This window comes from Drosophila ficusphila, unplaced genomic scaffold (assembly GCF_018152265.1).
Source record: "Drosophila ficusphila isolate 14025-0441.05 unplaced genomic scaffold, ASM1815226v1 contig_414, whole genome shotgun sequence".
NCBI lineage: Eukaryota > Metazoa > Arthropoda > Insecta > Diptera > Drosophilidae > Drosophila > Drosophila ficusphila.
Genome location: NW_025064328.1, coordinates 17405658 through 17426992, shown reverse-complemented (window position 1 = coordinate 17426992; position 21335 = coordinate 17405658). Strand labels below are relative to the sequence as shown.

At 45.2% G+C, this 21335-nt stretch overlaps 6 protein-coding genes across 6 annotated transcripts; 3 read left to right on the top strand and 3 right to left on the bottom strand.

Moving 5' to 3' along the window:
• Nucleotides 1–237: 237 nt before the first annotated feature.
• Nucleotides 238–763, bottom strand: LOC108093677 (lysozyme 1). Its single transcript, XM_017193856.1, has one exon. The coding sequence runs from the start codon at nucleotides 761–763 to the stop codon at nucleotides 317–319; it is 447 nt and encodes a 148-aa protein (XP_017049345.1). The 3' UTR covers nucleotides 238–316.
• A 690-nt stretch (nucleotides 764–1453) lies between these two features.
• On the bottom strand, nucleotides 1454–4290 carry LOC108093934 (major facilitator superfamily domain-containing protein 6). The gene is given in 5 exon segments (XM_017194314.2): nucleotides 1454–2717; nucleotides 2719–2933; nucleotides 3000–3145; nucleotides 3409–3665; nucleotides 4186–4290. Coding segments are annotated over 4 exon segments (1605 nt in total). The 5' UTR covers nucleotides 3470–3665; nucleotides 4186–4290; the 3' UTR covers nucleotides 1454–1534.
• A 415-nt stretch (nucleotides 4291–4705) lies between these two features.
• On the top strand, nucleotides 4706–8258 carry LOC108093933 (transferrin). Its single transcript, XM_017194310.2, has 4 exons — nucleotides 4706–5016; nucleotides 5937–6304; nucleotides 6363–6665; nucleotides 6779–8258. Exons 1-4 carry the CDS (start codon nucleotides 4923–4925, stop codon nucleotides 8156–8158), a joined length of 2145 nt encoding a protein of 714 aa, XP_017049799.1. The 5' UTR covers nucleotides 4706–4922; the 3' UTR covers nucleotides 8159–8258.
• A 420-nt stretch (nucleotides 8259–8678) lies between these two features.
• On the top strand, nucleotides 8679–12456 carry LOC108093932. Its single transcript, XM_017194309.1, has 3 exons — nucleotides 8679–8736; nucleotides 9163–11235; nucleotides 11365–12456. Exons 1-3 carry the CDS (start codon nucleotides 8698–8700, stop codon nucleotides 12382–12384), a joined length of 3132 nt encoding a protein of 1043 aa, XP_017049798.1. The 5' UTR covers nucleotides 8679–8697; the 3' UTR covers nucleotides 12385–12456.
• A 494-nt stretch (nucleotides 12457–12950) lies between these two features.
• On the bottom strand, nucleotides 12951–13540 carry LOC108093692. Its single transcript, XM_017193871.1, has one exon. The coding sequence runs from the start codon at nucleotides 13527–13529 to the stop codon at nucleotides 12951–12953; it is 579 nt and encodes a 192-aa protein (XP_017049360.1). The 5' UTR covers nucleotides 13530–13540.
• Nucleotides 13541–20176: 6636 nt separating this feature from the next.
• On the top strand, nucleotides 20177–20927 carry LOC108093668. The gene is made up of 2 exons (XM_017193846.2): nucleotides 20177–20443; nucleotides 20536–20927. Exons 1-2 carry the CDS (start codon nucleotides 20274–20276, stop codon nucleotides 20789–20791), a joined length of 426 nt encoding a protein of 141 aa, XP_017049335.1. The 5' UTR covers nucleotides 20177–20273; the 3' UTR covers nucleotides 20792–20927.
• Nucleotides 20928–21335: the final 408 nt, after the last annotated feature.

Sequence of the window (21335 nt, the reverse complement as noted above, 5' to 3'; positions counted from 1 at the left end):
ATGAAATATGATCAGTGCAAGCTGGTTAATAAAACATTCATTAAAAAAATATATTTCATATTTTAAATAATTATTCTTATCAATGTAATTTAAAACATTTTAGAAAAGCAAGCCAAATATTATTAAATGTTATAAATTTAATTATACTTTGAATAATAAATTTAAATCAAAAACTCAAAATAATTTAAACCACTTTTGCATAATTAAGTTTTTCGTGAATGTCCGTTGTTTGTTTCCGAACACTCTTTTTAATCAGATTAAAATCTTTATGAATAAAATTCTTCATGTAATTATCGCAAAAGCGCTATTTGGCTGCTCAACCCGAGTTCCTGTACCTTCGCCGGAAGCAGTGACGCACATTGGGCTTGATGCCTTGGCAGCGGTTGTTCCAAGCCACCCAGGCGGAGAATCCTTGCTGTTTCCGGATGTACTTTGCACACGCTATGGAATACCGGATGTCATCGCTCAGGAGCAGTCGACAGGGCAACCGACAGAGATCGTTGGAGGGACGACCGTCCGCCGGCTTGCACCAGTAGCGATCGTTGATTTGGAACAGACCCCAGTCCACGGAGCCGTCCGCATTCGAGGGATTGATGGCCTTTGTGTTGAAGGAGCTCTCGCCCTCGACGAGGCACAACCAGTCGGGCAGCTCGCTGTAGGGCATTCCATACCGATAGAGCTGCCGGGCCAAGCTGCACCGGCCCACCTGCCTTCCGCTGGCCAGTGATAACGATAAGGCAACCAGCAGCCAAATGGGCCACATCTTCGGAAACAATGAGCGGCTCTAATTGGAAATCGGCGCTTTTATAGCCACCCATCGTGCTGCCCGGGCCAATCTAATTTTTACAAGCACTCATTTGGACAGCTCTGAAGTGTGGCCCACACTCGAGCATAAATTATAAACACTGGGCTACAAGGTTTACAACTCTGTATGCTAAATAGCACACTTCGCCATTTTTCTTTGGCTGAAAACAATTGGGAATATTAGCATTTGAATTAAATGAGTGATGATGAGTATATGCGAATTTAACAAAGGAATCAAGATAAATTAATATTTAAATGAAACGAAGTTCTGGACAATATTAATGGTCTGATAAAATGTTTTCCTGTGGGTCCCTAGAAAATATCTTGGTACATCTTTATTCATATTTTTTTTTATTCATATAATGCAATTCTAAAATCACAGTTTTGTAAATCAGTGCTAAGCCCGTAACCGACTTTCGATTCTCGAGCATTGAACAGGCCGATCGGGCCAGTTTTGGTAATATATGGAGTGGGAATCACTCGCCATTTAAGCGAGGCATCTGCCGGGCCCCAGTTTCACTTTCAATAGGTTCTTTTGTGAGATGCTCGGGTATTATATAACCATATTGACAGCTGGAGGGGCTGGCGCACTTGAGATCGCGTGTGCGATCAACAATGGAACAATCAACCCACAGCAGAGTCGTTCAACTTTTGGACAACTCGTTTTATTGTCGAAAAAATGCGTACAAAAATATGCAACAAAGTCGGTATAAAACTACGATGCTAATCCCTAACTAATCTCCTGCAGTTCCTGAGCTGGCGGCTGCTTAACACTCTGTTCCGTGGGCTGCTGGTATCCCTGCTTTGGCAGGAACTGTCGCTTCCTGGAGGTGGGTCGCACCACGATGTGCGCCACGCAGGTGCAAATAGCAGCGATGGCAAAGTACTTGAAGCTCTCCCGTCCTCCAAGCCGCTGGAACATCACTCCGCCGATCAGAGAACCAATGGAGAAGCCGAGACCATCGTCCATTCCGGCCATAAGTCCCTGGACAGTAGCTGAGGTTCCTGGAGGAGCCACCGCCGAGGCATAGGCCACAATGCAGGTGTAGCACAGGGCATAGGTGATGCCCTGGAAGAAGAGCTCCACTCCGACGAGGTACCAGGGATTCGGTATCCAGGCGATCAGCGAGAGCCGAACAGCGTAGAAGAAGAAGCACATGCTCATGCAGTGGACGTAGCCGAGCTTCTTGATGATCTTTCCGCTGTAGAAGAAGAAGGGCACCTCGCCGGCCAAACACTCAGCTGCCACCACCAAACCCTCGATCAGCTTGATTTGGTGCATGTAGCCCGTAGCTTCGGCCACCTGCTCCAGGTGCCAGAACATGAAGTAAATGATGAAGGAGTCAATGATGCCAGCCATGGTGGCGAAGAACAAGAAGACCACAATGGGCGGCTGGCGAACCAGTTGCCAGACGTCGCTCCAAATGGACTCCGATCCGCCCAGTTTCGGCAGCTTCAGCTTGGACACACTGAACAGATCCAGCAGACTGAAAACGCACATGATGATCAAGGCGGGTGTCATGCTCTTCACCGCATCCGAGGTCCACCAGTTGACCACGATGCCAGCCAGAAGGGCGGTGGCTCCAAATCCAATGGTGCCCCAGACACGCTGGGCTCCGTACTTCTCCTGCTCCTCGTCGCCGAGAAGGTCAAAGCAGCAGGCATCCGAAATGGAATTGGTCACGTTGAAGCCCACGATTCCGATGCAGAGCAGGCACACGAAGAGCCAGAACTTGCCGGCTCCATAGATGCAGCTGTCCACGTGTCGCAGCTCACAGGATTCACTGTACCACTCGCTGGTAGCAGGTTGCGTGAGGCAGATGTGGTGTGTCTCGTTGCCGTGCAACAGATTCTGGCTGAGATTGAGGCCTGCCTCCGGGGAAACAATGAGCACGGTGAGTGCCTCCTCCCCCCTGAATGCACTTCGCCTGGTGGGTCGTTTGGCAGAGTGAGGCGGAAGACCGGATTGCGGAACTGCAATCGTTTGGATTCCCTAGCACCGTCACATTCCATTGGGCGCTGCCCTCCTCCAAGGGAATAAAATGAGAGTTGTCGGGCAGGAAGTAAAATCCAGCAAATGCCAGAGTCATGATCACGATAAGAGATATAAAGATGAACTTGCGCAGACTCTGTAAGCAACATTTAATTTGGAATAAAGACAGTAAAATTTATAAATTAGGATCAGCTTAACTCACCGTAAAGTAATCCGCTAGAAAACCCACCATGGGCTTGGCCAGCACATAAAGAATGGGTAAGACGGCCATTATGTAGCCCATTACGTCCGGTGGAACTCCGATTTGTTTGCCAATTACGGGCAGTTGGGGAAGAATGGGACCCATGGCTAAAAAGGCATTACAATTATTTAAAGTAAACAATACAAATCATATTGTTGCAAAATATTGATAAAACAAGAAATATAAACATTATATTTTAAAATGCCTAAAACCTTTCCAATGTTTTATCAGATTTTCTCATCATTTATTTGACAGTATCAGCGATAAGATTAGTAGTGATATGAAGTAATACCGAGAATTGATTGTAATCACCTAATTATTGCGAAATCGGTTCTAATTGTGGAACCAATGGATCTGATTCGGAACTCACCCGCCATAAAAAAGAAGAAGTGCGCCTTGATAGGCAGCAGGCGCCTGTTGAGTCGCACCATTGTCCAGTCTTATGAGATGAATGGCTAATCGTTGTGATTAAAAACGACACAATGTATCACAGTCTGAATGTCTCCATGCAATCCTCAGATTATTCCGGTTGCGAGGGTGTTTTCCTACCCAGATAAGATCATAATTTTTGCACTCTGTCTTTCGTCGTTCGACGTCGCCACGGATCTGTCGTCTGGTGGCAAGAGTCTGTAAATAGCCGGCGAAATGGATGTAAATCAAAGACTGCTAAATGATATCTAATCTCGGGGTGATAAGACGCCAGGCGAGACTATATAGAGACCTGTAATCGACAACATAAAAGTTCCAGGCAGATAAGCAACAGCATAAGCATTCGGAAACGCGAATCTTATCTGCCGGGTTAAAGACTTTGATAATGTTTGTGCAAATTAAGTTCGTAGGCACGATAAAGATTTTAGGGCCTGCCATAATAAATATGCCTTTGAGGCAAGTCGAAGATTCCCACTTGTAAGGCTCCAACTCAATTAGTTATTGCGTGTTGTGTAAACTAATTATTGCTTGGGATAATGTACATATATATCTTGTTTATAAAAACCGGTTTACAGTACCCGAATGCCCGTAAACTTGACACACAAAAAGTCACAGTTTGCAAACCCAAAAAATATGGCCAGCATTAACCTTTCCACAACCGATCAATCATTAATCAAACACAAAATGAAGAAATCCCTGAAAAAGGGGAGTTACCAACGGAAAAGAAACAATGGTTAAGGTAAAACCAGGGAAGCCTCAGAAGTGTTTCACTAGACTGAATTGAGTTGCTCAAATCAAATCATTTGAATACAATGCGATCGAACAACGGGAAAGCATACAGTATTTATTGAGAATTTTAATTAATTATTATTTACACGCGATTAGGTTCCACCCACAAGTGACGATTTGTCTGAGATCAAGAAGTACACAAACGCCGAGAGCTGCGATCAGAGACTGAAGAAAATGCTACGGCGGTTGCAGTTTGTACGGCAACTGATAAGTCCAGTCGGCCGATAAGGAATCGGTTGATCATATGGTGGGCGAACATTATAAACACCATTAATAAACACCAGATAGAGAATAAGAAAGCAGAGTCTGGGTTGGGCTTTCAGGCTTTCAGGTAATCCCCTCCCTTTCTCAAAGGTGCTAATCAATCAGAAGAGTTATCCAAAAACCCCGCTTGACTCATCAGCTGGGGCTGTGCGTAGTTGATTGCTATTCCGCTGCTTACTGGCGATCTCGTTCTGCGGCTCGAGCTTACGGACCGCTCGGATCGAGTTTTACTCGCTGACATCTCGGGCTTTAGCTTCAGTCGCCTTCAATCTTCCAGCGCGCGAGCTTCGGGCTTCGTAGCTAACAATAGCCGGCACTTCGGATCGAACATCCATATAGCTAAACGCGCTTCTCGACCAACTTAATCCCGGCTTGCGACGATCGGTTGACGCAATCGGCAGAATGCAGTGGCTTACATCGATTTCGGTGGGGCTGCTCGCCTCGTTCTTATCAATAGCAATGTGCGTGGCTGTGGAGCCCTTCGATGATGGCAAATGTAAGTCGATTAAGGCCAAGGGGGCGTATGTGTCTGCATCTGGAAGCAAAAACACAAACAGAGTAATCGCACAGATTAATTTACATTGCGATAGCGTTGAGTGATGTCTGTGCTTGTGTGTCGTATAAAACTAATTAAATCGTTTGTGAAAGCTTGACTAAGATATGTCATTCGGCAATTTAAAGCAATTATTTTCTTATGACATTTAATATATTTAATAAGTACAAATTGATTATTTCAGAAATCTTTTTCTTTCATTTACTTTGTATACTCTTAACTCAAATTTAAAATATTCTATAATATTTTACGAACTCACTTTAAGAATCTTAATTATTGTCTTCTTTAACTGCAAAGTAACTTAATTGCTTCCGTTGAACAAAGCTCCGAGTTATTTGTATTCTGCAAGGACAGATTAGCTATGGGCCATCAAAAACCGCGTTAAAAGCCACCTATCATGGATCTTTAATTCGAAATGCACCGCGGGAGAGTGGCCGACCTTGGGACACTCGACCGGGTGTAATCAAAAACCCGCTGGAGACAGTATCACACCTAAACTAAAAGCCGATCGAAAACCTGTCTCGACCTTGGAACTCGTGCTCCACTGCCCAAAAAGCTTCCCCGGCAGAACTGCCTTGACTCCACTTGGCGACTTAATGCCAATTCTGCGAATGCAACCAACCTGTTCAGGTTTTCCCCCATCAACTGCCGAACCTGGGGGGAATTTTAAATCCCAAGAAATAATAAATACCCCCAAGACGAGATCGTTCCGAAAACTGCATGCGGGAGTAGCACTAAAAGAGATCCGAAAATAAAGATTATCATAATTAATGCGGCGTCCGACAACAGGTTTTAACTTTAGGGGGTTTCTATACTAGACAGAAGTCCAAGCTTAACTTATTTACTTGTTACGCCTCCCACAGTGCGGGTTTGTGTGGTGGAATCGCGGGGCAATTATCGGAAAACCCCCAAGTTCTGTCCGATTTTGGAGGCGAAGAGCAACATCGAGTGCGTCATCGGCGTGGATCGTTTGGATTGCGTGAGGCGGATCCACAAGGGCACTGCCCACTTCGGAGTGCTCACCTCGGAGGATCTGGTGGCCGCCCGATGGGCCAGCGTGGAGATCCTGGTGGCCAGCGAGCTGCGCTCCCACGAGTCAAACTTCGAGTACGAAATCGTGGCTGTGGTGGACAACAGGGCCGACATTCACACAGTCCACGATCTGCGAGGCGCCAAGCTGTGTCATCCTGGCTACGGTTTGGGCAATCACTGGACCGAGGTCCTGGCCAACGTAAGTTATCCCTACGGCAGCTTTCTAACAAGGAATTGATTCTTATCCGCCTATTTAGTACTTTGAGGCGACCATGGTTTCCAAGAGCTGCGATCCGGAACTCACAATCACGGAGGATCGCATTGCATCTTCGGCGAAGTACTTCGGCCCCAGTTGCAAGGCGGGTCCCTGGGTTCCTGATCCCAGCCAGGATCGCATCCTGAAGAGACGCTATCCCTCGCTGTGCGAGATGTGCTATGATTCAATCAGATGTGATCAGAATGACAAGCACTGGGGGCGACGTGGAGCTCTCTATTGTCTCACCAGTGGAGGTGGCAACGTGGCCTGGGCTCGGCTGGACGATGTGCAGAGTCATTTCGGAGTAAGTTTGGAACGTTCTTCCCTCAAAACATTTAATATAAACAATCCCTTTATTAGAGCCTTTCCTCTCAAGTCCAGCTGAAGATTTTTATTAAGCTAAATTTATTTTCTTAGTTATCCGGCATTGCGGCTCAGGCAAACCCCTCGGAGTACAGCTACCTCTGTCCGGACGGCCATCAGCAGCCCATCAATGCCACTCGACCTTGTGTGTGGGTGGCCAAACCCTGGCCCGTGGTGGCCGCCCGTCGCACTCATGCCGCCCAAGTGCAGCGCCTGGTCACTGGACTAAGCCATGACGAGCCCGACAGTTGGCAGAATGCCCTGCAGAGTCTTCTGGAGACGTACCACGAGTTCACTGTGCCACTGGACAATGTGATTGCCATCGATGATTATCTCGACCAGGCCACCGCCTTCCAGTCGGCCTACAGCTTCCCCGAGTGCAATCCGCCACGATCGATTGTCTTTTGCACCACTTCGATTATCCAGCACATCAAGTGCTCCTGGCTGCAGGAGGCCTCCCAGGTTTACGGCGTCCAACCAAACATCCAGTGTGTGCGCACCACGGAGGTGCAACAGTGCCTGGACGACACGAAGTTCAAGGCCGCCGATGTGGTGATGGTGGATCAGGAGATGCGGGTGAAGGCTCAGAGGGACTACAATCTGGTGCCGCTGCTGTACGAGTTCGCCACGGATATGCACGACCGGTATGTGACCATTGCCCTGGTGCACAAGGACGCCAAGTTCCAGAGCTTCCAGGACTTGCGGGGAGCCAGAGCGTGCTTGCCCTCGTTCGAGGGAGCTGCCCATTTGTCCGTGCAGGAGACGATAGTGAATGCCACGGGCAAGGTGCACCCACTGCACTCCTTCTTCCATCGCGACTCCTGTCTGTGGAACCCGCAGAAGGGCAGGAAGTGCCCGCTCCATTATCAGGGCGACGAGGGTGCCCTGCGTTGTCTCTCCGAAGGAGCGGATGTGGCCTTCCTCAGCTCGGACGTGTACAAGAAGTACTCGGTCGGGAATCTCACCTCGGAATGGTTGAAGCCCGGCAATCACAAGGACTTCCGTGTGCTCTGTCCATATGGAGGCATCGAGAGGCGCTCCAACTTCGAGTACTGCTACCTCCACTGGACCACCCGTGGCCACCTGATGACCCACAATTCCTCGCTGACGCGTCACCATGAAATCTACAATTCCCTGCGCGACATGGATCAATTATTTGGCAGGAAGTACAAGAGTGAGACGCGTCCCTTCACGCTCTTCGGTATTTTCGACAAGAGGAACAATGTGCTATTCCGGGACGCTACCGATGGTCTTCTGGGACTACAGGAGCTGCACCGAGACAATGCCAAACGCGTGATGGAGCACATCTACGATCGCTATACCAACACCCAGTACTACAAGAACTTTGACGAAAGTGGAGCTAAAAACTACACTAAAAACTTCTGGATTTTGATAACAAGTTTGCTTTTCACGCTGTGGCGGCAATTCGCCTAGAGCCCAGGCTCAAATCTAAGCTCTTAATCTTATTTATTGTGATATTAAGCTTAATATAAGATAAGAACTAAAATAGCTTCAAACAGAGCTGTATCACTGACGTTACCTTTTTAATTTCAAATTGGCGGTTACTTTCACACAGAGGTATCGATAAGATAATCGATGAGTGGGTAAGTTTATTGTAAAGGTTGAAAATTCTTAAAGTATTTTTTAAAAATCCTATTACAGTTTATATATCTTTTAACTGCTAAATTTGTGTTAAACTACAAGTTGAACTTAAAATTTTAACTTATTTATCTTAACACCTACCAGTTGCATTGAAATATGGCCGCCGTTTGCAGCACTGGCCAATCAGCTGTTTTTGTTATTACTGGCCGATTTGTTGTTGCTATGTACAAGGATTTCGTTGCCAGGGAACCAGGAAAAAATGTCACAACTGAGCCGCATTACGATTGATTAAATTTACACCATACTTGGCAATAATTTATTTTACTTGGCAATAAAATAAACATCTTTTAGGAGCAGAAGTTGATTATAAAATGTCCAAAAATGCGACACGAACGAGCAGCAAGACGAACGTAAGACCAATAAAGGCAATAAACAAGAAACCAAAAGCACATATGTATAGTACACTTTTCGATTGATTAGTATGCCACCAGCGATTTCACCCTCCTTCAGCCAAATTTGCACTTCATTCCGTCCACCGTTAAATACAAACAAACCCACATTTTAGCATTTACACCTGGCGCACAGTTGATTTAGCCGCTTTAGTCTTCGAATTAACACCAACAAAAGCTTTTTTGCCAATAAACACACACTTTAGCATGTTAATAATGCAGTAAATACATATGTAAAAGCATTCAATTAAAACTGATTAACGAACCGATCGCCACACGCAACAAATATCTTTTGTTTGGATTAAACCAGTGCTGCCGGCTTTCAAAAGACAGTGCTGTGAAAGTAAAAAAAACGTTACGATTTCAAAAATCCGATTTGAATTCCAGGCCAAAACGGAAATACCTAGGAAGGCAACCAAATCGGGGGCAACAAGTGGGCCAGCACCCACAAGGGAATCAAAGGATCGAAGGGCTCTGGTTAAACAACCCAATAGCTTGGAAGGTGAAAAAATTGCCAGGAAAACCACAACAACAACAACAGCGCAACCTTCGACCAGCAAAAAGCCATTGAGCACGGGAAAAAACAAGGAAAGGGAGCCCTTGACCAAAAGGACGACTCCGTCCCCAGGAGCTTTGCGTGCAACCACTAGGCCACCGACCACAAACCCACCCCCAAAGACCAAGACTGTGTCTAAAACCAAACCAAATGCAGTTCTGGACACTTACCACAGTGTTACGGTGGCTTCGCCACCGCAAATGCGCAGGGAACAGGCAAAGCAGAAGGAGCAGTCCCCCACACCTCCTGCAAAAGGACATTCACCTGTTGCTCAGGCAAAAAAAGCGCACGAATCTCCCACTCCTCCTGCTGCCCCGGCAAGAACTAGAACCTTCACCCGCACTCTGGATCCCGAAGAAGTGGTGGTCCTCAAGCGGGAATCCGCCAAACAAAGAAACGAGATAGAGCCCCAGGAGTCACCACCTGTGAAGCAGCCTGTGGCCTTTGAAGTTAAGTTTGAGGAAGCCAAAAAATCGGATCCGGAATCCGATCACTACTCCGATGACTTTGAGTCGTACGAATCGGATTTCGAGACGGATGCCAGCTCGCCGGGAGAGGAGGAATCCTATGAGCCAGAAGAAGCTTCTTCTTCGGATGCAGAGGTCGAAGAAGAGGAGGAAGAGGAATCGGAGCCCACCCAGAATCCCATCACGGTGATCCATCGCGACAAGGATCAGGAGCGAAAGCTGGACTCCGGTCACTACGACATGCGACTGCGCGGTAAATCTAATCTCAGCAGTCAGTCCACGCAGAACCAGTACGATAGCTTCGATACCAACTCGATGGCCAACTCTGAGCAACTGGACTCCGGCATCAGCACGACTGGCGTGGCGGAGAAGCCCCGCAGTGGAGAGGCCAACGTGTACTACGGTGGCTACGTTGGGTTCGTATCCCATCCCGTGATCAGTCGCCGCGGCGAGGAGCTGATGGCCAAGCTGCGCTTCGAGCAGCTCAACTACCACCTATTCGAAATGAAGCCCCTAAGCTACGAGGGCTTCATGCAGAGCTATGGCAAGCTGAATGCCTGCCAAATGGCCACGCAGACGCAGTCGCCCCAAATGGACGGGGAGTGCCAGACGCTGGAGGTGCTCAGCCGGAGCAGCTGGACGCAGCATCCACCGCACTACGGCGGACAGTTGGTGCTCAGCTGCAGTGGCGATGGCGCAGAAGAGGAAGCTTCGAGTGCAACTCCATCAGATGAGTACGAAGCTAGCCTATCGCGCTTGGAGCAACTGCATCGGGAGGAGCAAACTCGCTCACAGGGCATCCAACAAAAGAGGTTGGCCAAAACCACGGATCTGGACCGTCTGAACGCGTTTCTGCACAAGGCTGCCGGGCTCATGAGCAGGGTTTTGGAGGGCACCAAGAGCCCAGGCCCAAGCAGCAGTCCCAGAAATATTCCCCTCCAAACCGGACTTCTGAATGCCCTGCCCGTGCGTCGAATCTTCGGAAGTTCCGGAAACGGCCAACTGGTGGTAACCGTTCATGAGTGTCCCAAAGAGAGCAACGTCTACAGCGAGGACTTTGCCAGCCTGCTGATGGTGTGGTCCTTGGCCAATCCGGGCCAGCCGTTGCGACTGCTCTCCACGTGGGCGGAGGTCAGTCGCGTGGCACTCTCCTGCGAAGCCCAGGACATTGTGGTGGCTGGCCTCAGGGACGGCAGTCTGGCCATGTGGGATCTGCGCGAGACGCACAGTTACTGCTCCAAGCTGGACGGCCACCTGACCCACTTTGCAGCCACGCAGTCCGTGGTTCCCATGCCGGAGCAGCCCAATCAGCAGCAGCAGCAGGTGAACGCCATGGATCTGGGTGCCGTGGTGGATGTGCGCAGCTTTCGGCCGCAGCACAAAGGTGGCGGAATCGTTGCAGCTGGTGGCTTGCAGACGCCCTACAAGGAAGTCCAGGTGAGATTGCAGGATTATAAAAACTACAAATTGAGTTCACTTCTTTAATTTTACTTTAAATCAGTTATAATCTTTAATAAATAGTTAAAGTACCAAAACAATACTTGATCACACTCGAACTACTTTCAGTACGCTTCGCTGAACGACTCCGGCCTTTTGGCCATGTGGACCCTGGTGGAGGGAGCCTCCTCCCACAATGGCAACGAGTTCAGCTCGCCGTGGGCGCGGGTGAAGCTGCTGCAGAGCGCCAGATGCGACTTGAGGAGCTACCTGGAGCGACGCCTGCTGAAGAGCAATCAGAGTGGCTACGAGAAGACCAAGTCGCTGTTCCAGGGCAACATCTACAGCGACGATTTGCTGAGGGAGCTGAACGAGACGCAGACGCTGAGCACGGCTCTCCAGGATCAGGGACTGCAGGGGCTGCGCTTCACGAGCATCGACACGGGCAGCGATCTCATCTACGTGTGCACCAACCGCAATTTTGTGCTGTGCTGCACGCGCAGCCTGAAGACGGAGCGCTTCTCGAGGATCGCGGTGAACGAGAGTCGATTCCTGTTCCCCACCTCGCTGTGTGTCCTGTCCAACGAGAGCTACGTGGCCGTGGGCCTGTCCAACGGCTCCGTGATGATACTCAACTGCAATCAAAGGCAGACGCAGCGCCAGAAAAACAACCAGAGACCCACAACTGGGGTGCCGAGGGCCACAGATCAACCGGATCCGGAGACGGGCAAATCCTGCGCCATCCAGAACATCATACTCAACGAGCGGAGGTCTTTCGACCAGCAGGTGGCTCCCGATTCCTCCTCCTTCGATCCCCGGCCGAACACTGCTCTCGAGCAGATTGAGCGACCCAGGCGATCCTACGAGATGCGGGTGTTCGACCAGCAGCTGCTCCTCAGCGGCAGCGGCCTGCGCCAGCACCTCGTCCAGGCTCTAATCCTCTCCTGCGACGGCTGGCGACTCTCTGCCCTGACCAACGGCACTGTGCGCACCTACGACTTCTACCGGGACAGGGAGATTCCCAGTGAGTGGGAGAGGGGTCTAAAGGCGATGGATATTGCAGGGGCTCGCAGTTCGGGAAACGAGCAGAACCTGCTCATCCTGGACTCCGCCGGAAAGGTGCAAAGGCTGCCTGCATTTGACTACTAGCTTGTTAAATATTTTCTAATTATTTGTATGCGTTTGTTGGAAACCTTTTTTAAAGCGAATAAAGTCGATCTACTCCTACCCGATTTCAGTAAAACTTGCCAAAAATTAAAAAAAAATTGAAGTTATTCAAACATTGATGCACTTCATGCACTTCATAGCCCATATCTTCCCTAATTTTAGTCGGATATTGAATTGGTATATCTTTTAATGCTTGTGACATAGTCCTCTGAGTAACTGCGTCCTTAGTTTGGTTTTGATTTTTGGGTAAATTTTTTCACATTTTTATGATATGACTGCCTAAAATTAAAAAAAATAGATTCCTCGAAAAACGTAAAGTTTTAGTTTTCTAGAATAACAAGATTCTTTTTGTTTTAAACTTATTTGCATATTGTTAACACAACGTAAATATAAATCTGTCTTATGTGCACATTCTTATTAAACACCTATTTATTTTAATAAAATCTTAGGAGGTTATTTTAAACATTTATTAACAAAAGCCCGATCTAACTTGCCAGTTCCACTCTTATGTACACATCTCCACCTTTTTTTCCGGGGTTCTTTCGAACTCACACCTGCCTGGCCATGGACAACATGCCGCCGGCGGTTGTGGCTCCCAGGAGCTGTCGCACCGTCTGCAGTTCGTCCCTCAGCGCCAGGACCTGGGCCCTCAGGATGGAGTTCTCCTGTTCCAGCAGGGCAGCCCGAAAGGCTATCCGATCCTCTCGGATTTTGCGCGCATCCCGTGACTTTTTGGCCGCCTCATTGTTACGCTTTCTCCGCTCAAAATACTTGGCGTCCTTTTGAGCCTCCGGAATGGGTCGCTTTTCGCCGCGAACCCGTCGGTGCATAAATCCCGGAAACATGCCGCCACCCATCACGCCCACTCGATTCAGCTCCATGAGAGGAAACTCCAGAGCCTGAAGGGCGTGGTTTGGCGGAGCAATGTACTCGAAGGCAGGTAGGGATTCCGACGATCTCTTGGCCGCGATCATTCCGGGGAAACCGAGGCCGGGCAGACGGAGACTCTGCGGAACGGAGAAGGAGTAGGGCGGGTTCTTCTTCGACTCCAAGTCCGCGTCCAGTTCGGACTGGAGCGACACGGTCTCGGTGACATCCAGGATGGGCGACTGGGCGGGCGAGTGCATCCTTTCGCTGACTTCCGTTCGCGCCAACGGTCGTTTTGTGTCTGAATCCTGCGCTGAGTTATGGCCCGAAGTTCTGGCCAGACCACCTGCCCGGATTGGTAATTATAGGTTCTTGTCACACAAAACCCCCCGGAAAATACACCCCCATTTTTGGGGCTAATTCTAAGCCAGCCACAACCCTGCTCCGCCGGCTGATTCAACCAATCACGCAATGTTGACGGTAATTATTCGTCAAATACATGACACTTGGCCCGCTCTGCATGGCATTTATTTGTGCTGCCCGGTTACAAGGACTTCATATAACTGGTTAGCCAGATTACAGACCCCCAGGCCAGTTCCCCCGACCCTTTGCCGCGGTGGTGGTCCGCCCATCTTGTAGCCAAGGTGGATTCTTGGCCCCGCGAGTTGGCCAACTGTTATGTGGTGGGGCGGAAAGCGGACGGATTTCCCGGGCGCTGACCAATGAGAGTGGACGAGCGGCTATCGACCGACATTTTGTGGCCGAAAAGTTAACCGGTAAGCTGTGGTAATAGTCCGAAAGAGGCGTGGTGGAAACCTCAAGTTATTGCACTTACGGAAAATTCTTTTACTACTTCTTTTTACCGAAAAATTTTATAAAGGTCTTATTTTTAGTTTACTTGAATTTATTAAAAATTTTTATTTTTGAGCTTACATTTTTATGCTCAATTATTTATAGTTTTTAAAATATTTTATTATCTCTTAGCTTAATCAAACTAATATAAGACTTTGTTCAGACGAACACTATAAAGACCTAGGCGCATGTGCACCAGGCCTAAGCCATAAATAACTTACCATAAGTGAGTGCTGCGACACTCATAGGTTTTAAGTACAGGCTATTTTAATCTAAAAATATACCAACCACTTAAGAGATTGGTACACACCAAAAGGTTGCTGTGCGGGGGTCAAAGATAACCCTCCCGCTTTGCTAGCAAACGCGGCCTCTGCGTAGGCCATAGAATTCATAGAAAGATTTCCTATATAAGTCGAACCCAAACTAAATAAAAACAGTTTCCTACAAAAACTCAACCGTGTAAGTGTTCTTATTTCGAGGCATTTACATTTTGGTCCATCGAGGCACCCTGCAGTTTTCCCCCACCAGTGGTAAGAGACTCAGGAGTAAGGCCAGCACCTTAAAGAAAAATCTTTCTTAAGGTTGCAAAAATAAGTAACTCTAGTATTCCCCCACCAGTGGTAAGAATCAAGAGTATAAAATAAAAAGCAAAAGGATACTAAAGAGTCCTTATTGTTTAAAACAAAAATTTAAAGCATTTTTGTGGTCGAGAAATCGGCAAAAATAAATTAAATACAGTTAAATTGCCATCAGGCAACTGTATTTGGGCGTTTTCGAGGCCCTAAGTATAAACATCGAAAGTGAAAAAAAAAAATTTTTAAGAATTTTTGTGGTCGAGAAATCGGCAAAAATAATTTAAATACAGTTGAAATTGCCATCAGGCAACTGTATTTGGGCGTTTTCGAGGCCCTAGGAAAAAACATCGAAAGTGCTCAAAGTTAAAATCAGTGACATTGGTGAATATAACAGTAGAAAATCTCTAATCAGTGACATCAGTGAATTCTCTGTGACTACAGTAAAAAAAAATCTGTGACAACAGTGATTTCAAAATACATAGTCAAAAATTTAAAAAAAAAAAATCATCTGTGAGCGGCACCATTGGCATCAGCAACAACAATCAGCAGCGGCGGCATTAACGGCAAAATTATCGGCATCAGCAGCAGCAACAACAATCAGCTGCGGCAGCAACAACATCAACAGCGATAACAACAGCAACAATATTCAGCGGCATAAACAGCAGCGGCAACAACAATCTTCAGCAGCGGCAACAACAACAACAGCAACAATCTTCAGCGGCATCAGCAGCAGCGGCAACAACAACAACAGCAACAACAACAGCAAAAACAACAGCAGCTACAGCACCAACAGCAGCAAGACCAGATAAGTCAATTTTAAGTTGTTTATAGTCATACATAGATAATATTATAATATTATAATATTATAATAAAACTAAACTTAAGAACGACCTATCTGTTTTTTTTTCAAAAAAAAAAAAGGAAAGAGATAATCATGTTGTCTGCTCAAATTATTGCGCTTATTAAGAGGCAAGTGGAAATCACTACCGCCAGTAGGGAATTACAAGAACTCCCATTCTTGTCAGCCGAATTAATTAAAAAGTTTGATACACTTAAAGACGAGTGTATCAGAAATCACCGAGCCCTGTTAAAAATTGGAGTAGTCGATCATGACTACTTTAGAAATTATTATTACGAAGAGATGATGCTGTGCTTTGGGAAAATTAAAGCACGCATTAACCAAACCTATAAGTCTGCTGAACTGTCCGATAGCCAAAGTTCGCACGAAAGGGCCACGCTAGATAAAAGCAAGCTAGATAGAGCAATCAATCAGCTAGAAGCTTACCTTAAAGAAACCTTTGACGATATTAGGGAAAATAAGATTACAACCTTCCAAATAAGGATTGAGAAAATAAAATTTTATTGGGACAGGATAGTAAGTTTAAAGCAAGTCGAAATGACTGATGTCACAGATAGGAGATATGATGAGATTCTAGATGAGCTAGAATTTGATATGATCACTGTGTCAAATAATATGCAAAGAAAATTGATAGACAATGTGCCAACTAAGGTTGAGGTAACAAGTCAAAAATTTGACGAATTGCCAACTCTTCCTAAAATTCAGGTGCCCACATTCTTTGGAGATTCCAAAGATTGGGACCTATTTTATGAGTTATTTAATGAACTCATTCATTTAAGGGAGGACCTAAGTCCTACCCTAAAATTCAATTATCTAAAGATTTCCCTTAAGGGAGAAGCTAGAAATGTAGTTTCTCACCTGTTATTGGGGTCTGGAGATAATTACGAGGCCGCTTGGGAACTATTAACCAAGCGGTACGAAAATAAGCGGAAGATATTCTCCGAACAAATGAATCGTCTTCTTGAGCTCAATAACTTAAACATTGACTCAATGAAGAACTTACGTATGTTTATTGACACTATTAATGAGTCAATTCATATAGTAAAACTCAAGGCACAAGTTTCTGATGATGTGGATATCATTTTTGCCCACATTATCATAAGAAAATTTAACAAAGAGGCTCTTCAATTGTACGAAAGCCATATCAAAAAAACTAAAGAGATCCAAGTATTGTCTGACGTTATGGAATTTTTAGAGCAACGACTTAGTTCAATAAGCTCAATTCAGGATGAAAAGCCTGGTAAAATAAATATATTTAGTAACATTTCCAAGGAATTGTTCACAAAAAGATGTCCCATTTGCAAAGGTGTGGGGCACACAATATTTTATTGTAAAAAATTTAAAGCTTTAAATCCATTAGAAAGAATGGAAAAGGTTAAAAAAGCTGCTTTATGTTTTAAATGTTTGAAACACCCTTTTAATAATAAAAAATGTCTTAGCGAAATTTTATGTTCGCTATGTAACAAAAATCATCATAGTATGCTTCACAGGAGTTATAAAAAGAACCCAGAAAAAGTAAATACATGCATGACGTCAGAGCAGGCATTATTAGCTACTGCACGTATTAAAGTAAAATCCTCAAATGGAGAATTTAAAACTTTTAGAGCTTTGATTGACAGTGGGTCACAAAGCACGATAATTTCTGAGGAATCAGCGCAGATTCTGAAATTACCCAAATTTAAATCTCAAACAGAGATTAGTGGAGTATCTTCCACAGGAAAGTGCATCTCGAAGCACAAAGTAAATCTTTTGTTAAAAGGTAATAACTCGCCTAAAATTTTAAAAGTAGAAGCAAAAGTACTTCCCAAATTGATAAAAGCTCTACCAGTCAGCAAAGTTAATATTGACAAGGCCAAGTGGAAGAGCTATAATTTAGCGGACCCTGACTTTAATAAGCCGGGCCGTATTGATTTAATAATTGGAGCCGATTTATACACTCATATTATACAAAATAGAGTGGTTAAAATAAACGGTCTATTAGGGCAAAAAACCGATTTCGGGTGGATTGTCTCTGGACGCAAAAAATCCAAAAAGAAATAACAATAGGGGCAACCACTATTAAACTAAAAAATATGGATCGCCGTTTTTTATCCCCCCGGCAGGACCTCACTTCGGAGGTATTAAAAAGTCCAAATTTAAAAGAAGGACAAATTGTCCTATTAAAAGACGAAAATAGCCATCCAGCTAGGTGGCCAATGGGGAAAGTTGAAAAAGTCCATGTTGGGAAAGATGAAAAAGTCAGAGTGGTAGATCTTAAAGTACAAGATGGATATAGCACTAGACCTATCACGAAAATTTAAAAGGAATAAAGTCTTATGAAAAGAAAGACGCTGTTTTCAGAAACAAGAAGAAAAGCTATAGGGACATCGAAGATGTCAAGACTCCAGTCTATTGTTAATATTCTAACGCATCCTCCATTAATACAAAGTCAAAAAATAATATATAGTATAAATAGTACTTCAGCAATTTATTTTGACCCAATGGGCGATGTGGAGATTGTATATTCTTCTTGGAATTTAGTGATTTACAATAATAATGATGCCTATTTTGAGATGTTGAGTAAAGACAAAAAACCATTACCAAAAAATTAGAGTGAGTTTCGAAAAACTTTATAGTTTTGAAGATCAGTGTCTTTAAGTTGAGGATAATACTCCTTTCTGCGAGCACTTTTAAGTTTTATAGGATCACTATATCACATACTGTTTGGGATAATGGATGAAGAAGATACAGTACAAATGGAAATTAACATGAGACATTTAAGGTTCAGCGTGGCACCAAGGCTCGGGTTCAATGCATTAATTCCAAACTCGAAATTATTGATTTACCAGAACAAGGAGTTTTAACAATTAGAGCAGATTGCACTGCTCGAACAGATAACGACATTTAGTTGCTCATCATAATATTCAGCTAGAAAATGAACAGACAATATCATTATATCATGTAAGTGAAATCAAAGAAATTCCTAAGGTAATTTGGAGTCCAATAGGTACACCAACAATTAATCATACCGAAGAAATTAATAAATTGTCAAACAATAATATTAGCTGTATATTTTATAAGAAAAATAAAAATACAAAGGCAACTGCAAGCCATAGCTATACCAAGTAGCATACTTAGTGTTTGAAAAATAATCTTTAATAAAAAATCGGTTATATACAAAAATAAAAAAAGCCATTAAATAAGGTCATAGCAAGTTGTGTAGTTGCTACAAAATAATATCGAATAAAGAAATACAGTCCACTTACTTTTATATTGCAACAAGGAGCAAATAAATTATATGCGCACAATCTTGCCGGCCCTTGGCAGAATGTTCAGACGAACACTATAAAGACCTAGGCGCATGTGCACCAGGCCTAAGCCATAAATAACTTACCATAAGTGAGTGCTGCGACACTCATAGGTTTTAAGTACAGGCTATTTTAATCTAAAAATATACCAACCACTTAAGAGATTGGTACACACCAAAAGGTTGCTGTGCGGGGGTCAAAGATAACCCTCCCGCTTTGCTAGCAAACGCGGCCTCTGCGTAGGCCATAGAATTCATAGAAAGATTTCCTATATAAGTCAAGCCCAAACTAAATAAAAACAGTTTCCTACAAAAACTCAACCGTGTAAGTGTTCTTATTTCGAGGCATTTACAACTTTCTTATTTTCATTTTGTGATATTATCTTTAAAAAGGTTTGTTGTTTTAAAATTTTAATATATAATTTCACAGTGCCACAATCGATTTAGTAACCGACAACATAGACATCTAACCCATTAGTTGTACTCCAAAAAACTGCAATGTCAGAAGGTCCCGATTTAGCCAATCTACTAACTATATCAAGACATCATAAAGTTGCCCCAACAAGCCCAATTCGATCAGGCATGACTCTTCAGAAATCGTCAATGTGCATGTCTTCCGGAAATGCCGCTCCTCGAATCGAAGACCCCGTACGATATGCGGAAATGTAAATGTAGTTCGTGAGGCTTCTTCAACCCGTTCCTCGATTCCGGTTGAGAAAGTGTCACCTGTTTGCCGTGGTAAATTGGCAGTTCCCCAGTAGTTCCCGTTCCCCGTAACCGGAAGTTGCATCCTTATAGCGTTTCATAATGTATGCGCTAATTTATTATCTGTTGGCAAAAGTTGGGCCGCAGTTAACCCTTTGACTGGCATGCCACCGATGTCGTTTATGGTGTTTCGACTAACGGAGAGCTGAAGCCAGGAATAATGGATTGCGTGCCAGAGTGACATGTCTAAAAGGACTGAAGCAACTCCAATATCATTCAAAGGGTTCCAAAAAGGATACATGAACAGCAGGTTATGGATTCAGTTAGTATTAGTTGCATTACGATGCCACTGAAATCTATGTCCCAATTTTTAAACCCACCCCAGGAAACCAGCTAATGGATTGGGAGGAGCATTTTTTGGGCTCAGGCTATTTATATGTTAGACAAATTACCAGGTAATATAGCCAGGCGAACATGTAATTGTTCCGATGTTTGTTTGGTCAGTAATTGAAGAGCAAACCTCGGGGACCCTCAAAGGACAAACCGTTAATGACACCTGTAATTGGATGACATTAGCACCAATGTCCTAGGAGCATGACCAAGGGGGCCATGCTTAATACATTCAAAAGGTATTCAAATTGTCGGTCTTGAATTGCTATTCATTCGAAATATTCATTTCGACAATAAAGCTTTAAGGGAATAAATAACTATTAGAAAACCGAAAGTAATGTGTGACGAAATCCGGGACTGTGAACCCACTACTTTGCGGTTGCCCTTCAACAGCTACCACATCAACTTGCCTTTGTACATATTGGACATGGTTCGCATATTCCAGGATCATCCCAAGTACAGCAATGGCATCCATGACGAGCACATCCTGGAGATGCTGGAGAAGGAGTAAGTCAGGTCTAGATAGTTTTTATTGAAAGAAGGGTTTTTTTTAGGAAAGGTCTTCATATATTCTTAATCATAATTTGTTCCCCCACTAGACCCTTTGCGTGTGGAGATCTCGAGTCGCAGGTGAAGACCGCTCTTCTGGACCTGACTGCCAAGGGATTTATACGCTTCATCAGCAATGGATACCGCACCTTGGGCCCCATCGCCAAGCTCTCCAATGCGCGATCCGTGCGCCACTTCAACATGACATGGCAGCGCATCGCCGAACTGCAGAAGGTCAACTGCCCCAGCTTGGAGCCCGGATCCATCTCCAGTGGGCCCTGCACACAGCGTGGAACCAATTACTGAAGTCTGAATTCGCCTTTCGTTTATTTCGTTGCGTTATCCAATTGGTTTTCTGAGTTGAGTTCAATCTTGAGCAGCACAAACACTCCGCACACTCCATCAAAATTGTAGTGTTCTAGTAAAATTCCTGCAAATCCTAGTTTCGGGGTGGTTTGCCTCGAGTGGTCATCATCATCATCATTATTATGTTGGGAACACATGTCGCGGGGCCTGCCATCCTTTTGACACTTAACCGGGCTAATTATTCCCGGGGGTTGGCCCACTTGCATGCGGAATGTTGCAGGTGTTCTCAGGGTTAATGCTTCCGAAACTGATTTCCTTATGACAATTGTTCGGGCCAGCGATCCCTCGCTATGATCCGATGTTCATCCCCGGCGAACTGCGCCCCAAAGTGACCCCTGGCCGAGGCCCATTACCCTTTTGGCCGGGCCGTTTAAATTGTCAACACCAGGACAATGGAGGACCTGTCGTCATCGCTGTCCTCATATGCGCACACGGGGCAAACACGCATGGGATCCCGGCCAGGTGTTATTTATGGGCTCTCTAA

What these genes read in the sequence shown, in the direction of transcription:
- LOC108093692 (XM_017193871.1), bottom strand. Translation starts at nt 13,529, where the DNA reads ATGCACTCGCCCGCCCAGTCGCCCATCCTGGATGTCACCGAGACCGTG.
- LOC108093932 (XM_017194309.1), top strand. Translation starts at nt 8,698, where the DNA reads ATGTCCAAAAATGCGACACGAACGAGCAGCAAGACGAAC. An exon ending in GAACGAGCAGCAAGACGAAC is followed by an intron (nt 8,737 to 9,162) that starts GTAAGACCAATA and finishes TTTGAATTCCAG; the next exon opens with GCCAAAACGGAAATACCTAG. An exon ending in CGCCCTACAAGGAAGTCCAG is followed by an intron (nt 11,236 to 11,364) that starts GTGAGATTGCAG and finishes AACTACTTTCAG; the next exon opens with TACGCTTCGCTGAACGACTC.
- LOC108093668 (XM_017193846.2), top strand. Translation starts at nt 20,274, where the DNA reads ATGTGTGACGAAATCCGGGACTGTGAACCCACTACTTTGCGGTTGCCC. An exon ending in CTGGAGATGCTGGAGAAGGA is followed by an intron (nt 20,444 to 20,535) that starts GTAAGTCAGGTC and finishes TTCCCCCACTAG; the next exon opens with ACCCTTTGCGTGTGGAGATC.
- LOC108093677 (XM_017193856.1), bottom strand. Translation starts at nt 763, where the DNA reads ATGTGGCCCATTTGGCTGCTGGTTGCCTTATCGTTATCACTGGCCAGC.
- LOC108093933 (XM_017194310.2), top strand. Translation starts at nt 4,923, where the DNA reads ATGCAGTGGCTTACATCGATTTCGGTGGGGCTGCTCGCCTCGTTCTTA. An exon ending in GCCCTTCGATGATGGCAAAT is followed by an intron (nt 5,017 to 5,936) that starts GTAAGTCGATTA and finishes CGCCTCCCACAG; the next exon opens with TGCGGGTTTGTGTGGTGGAA. An exon ending in ATGTGCAGAGTCATTTCGGA is followed by an intron (nt 6,666 to 6,778) that starts GTAAGTTTGGAA and finishes TTATTTTCTTAG; the next exon opens with TTATCCGGCATTGCGGCTCA.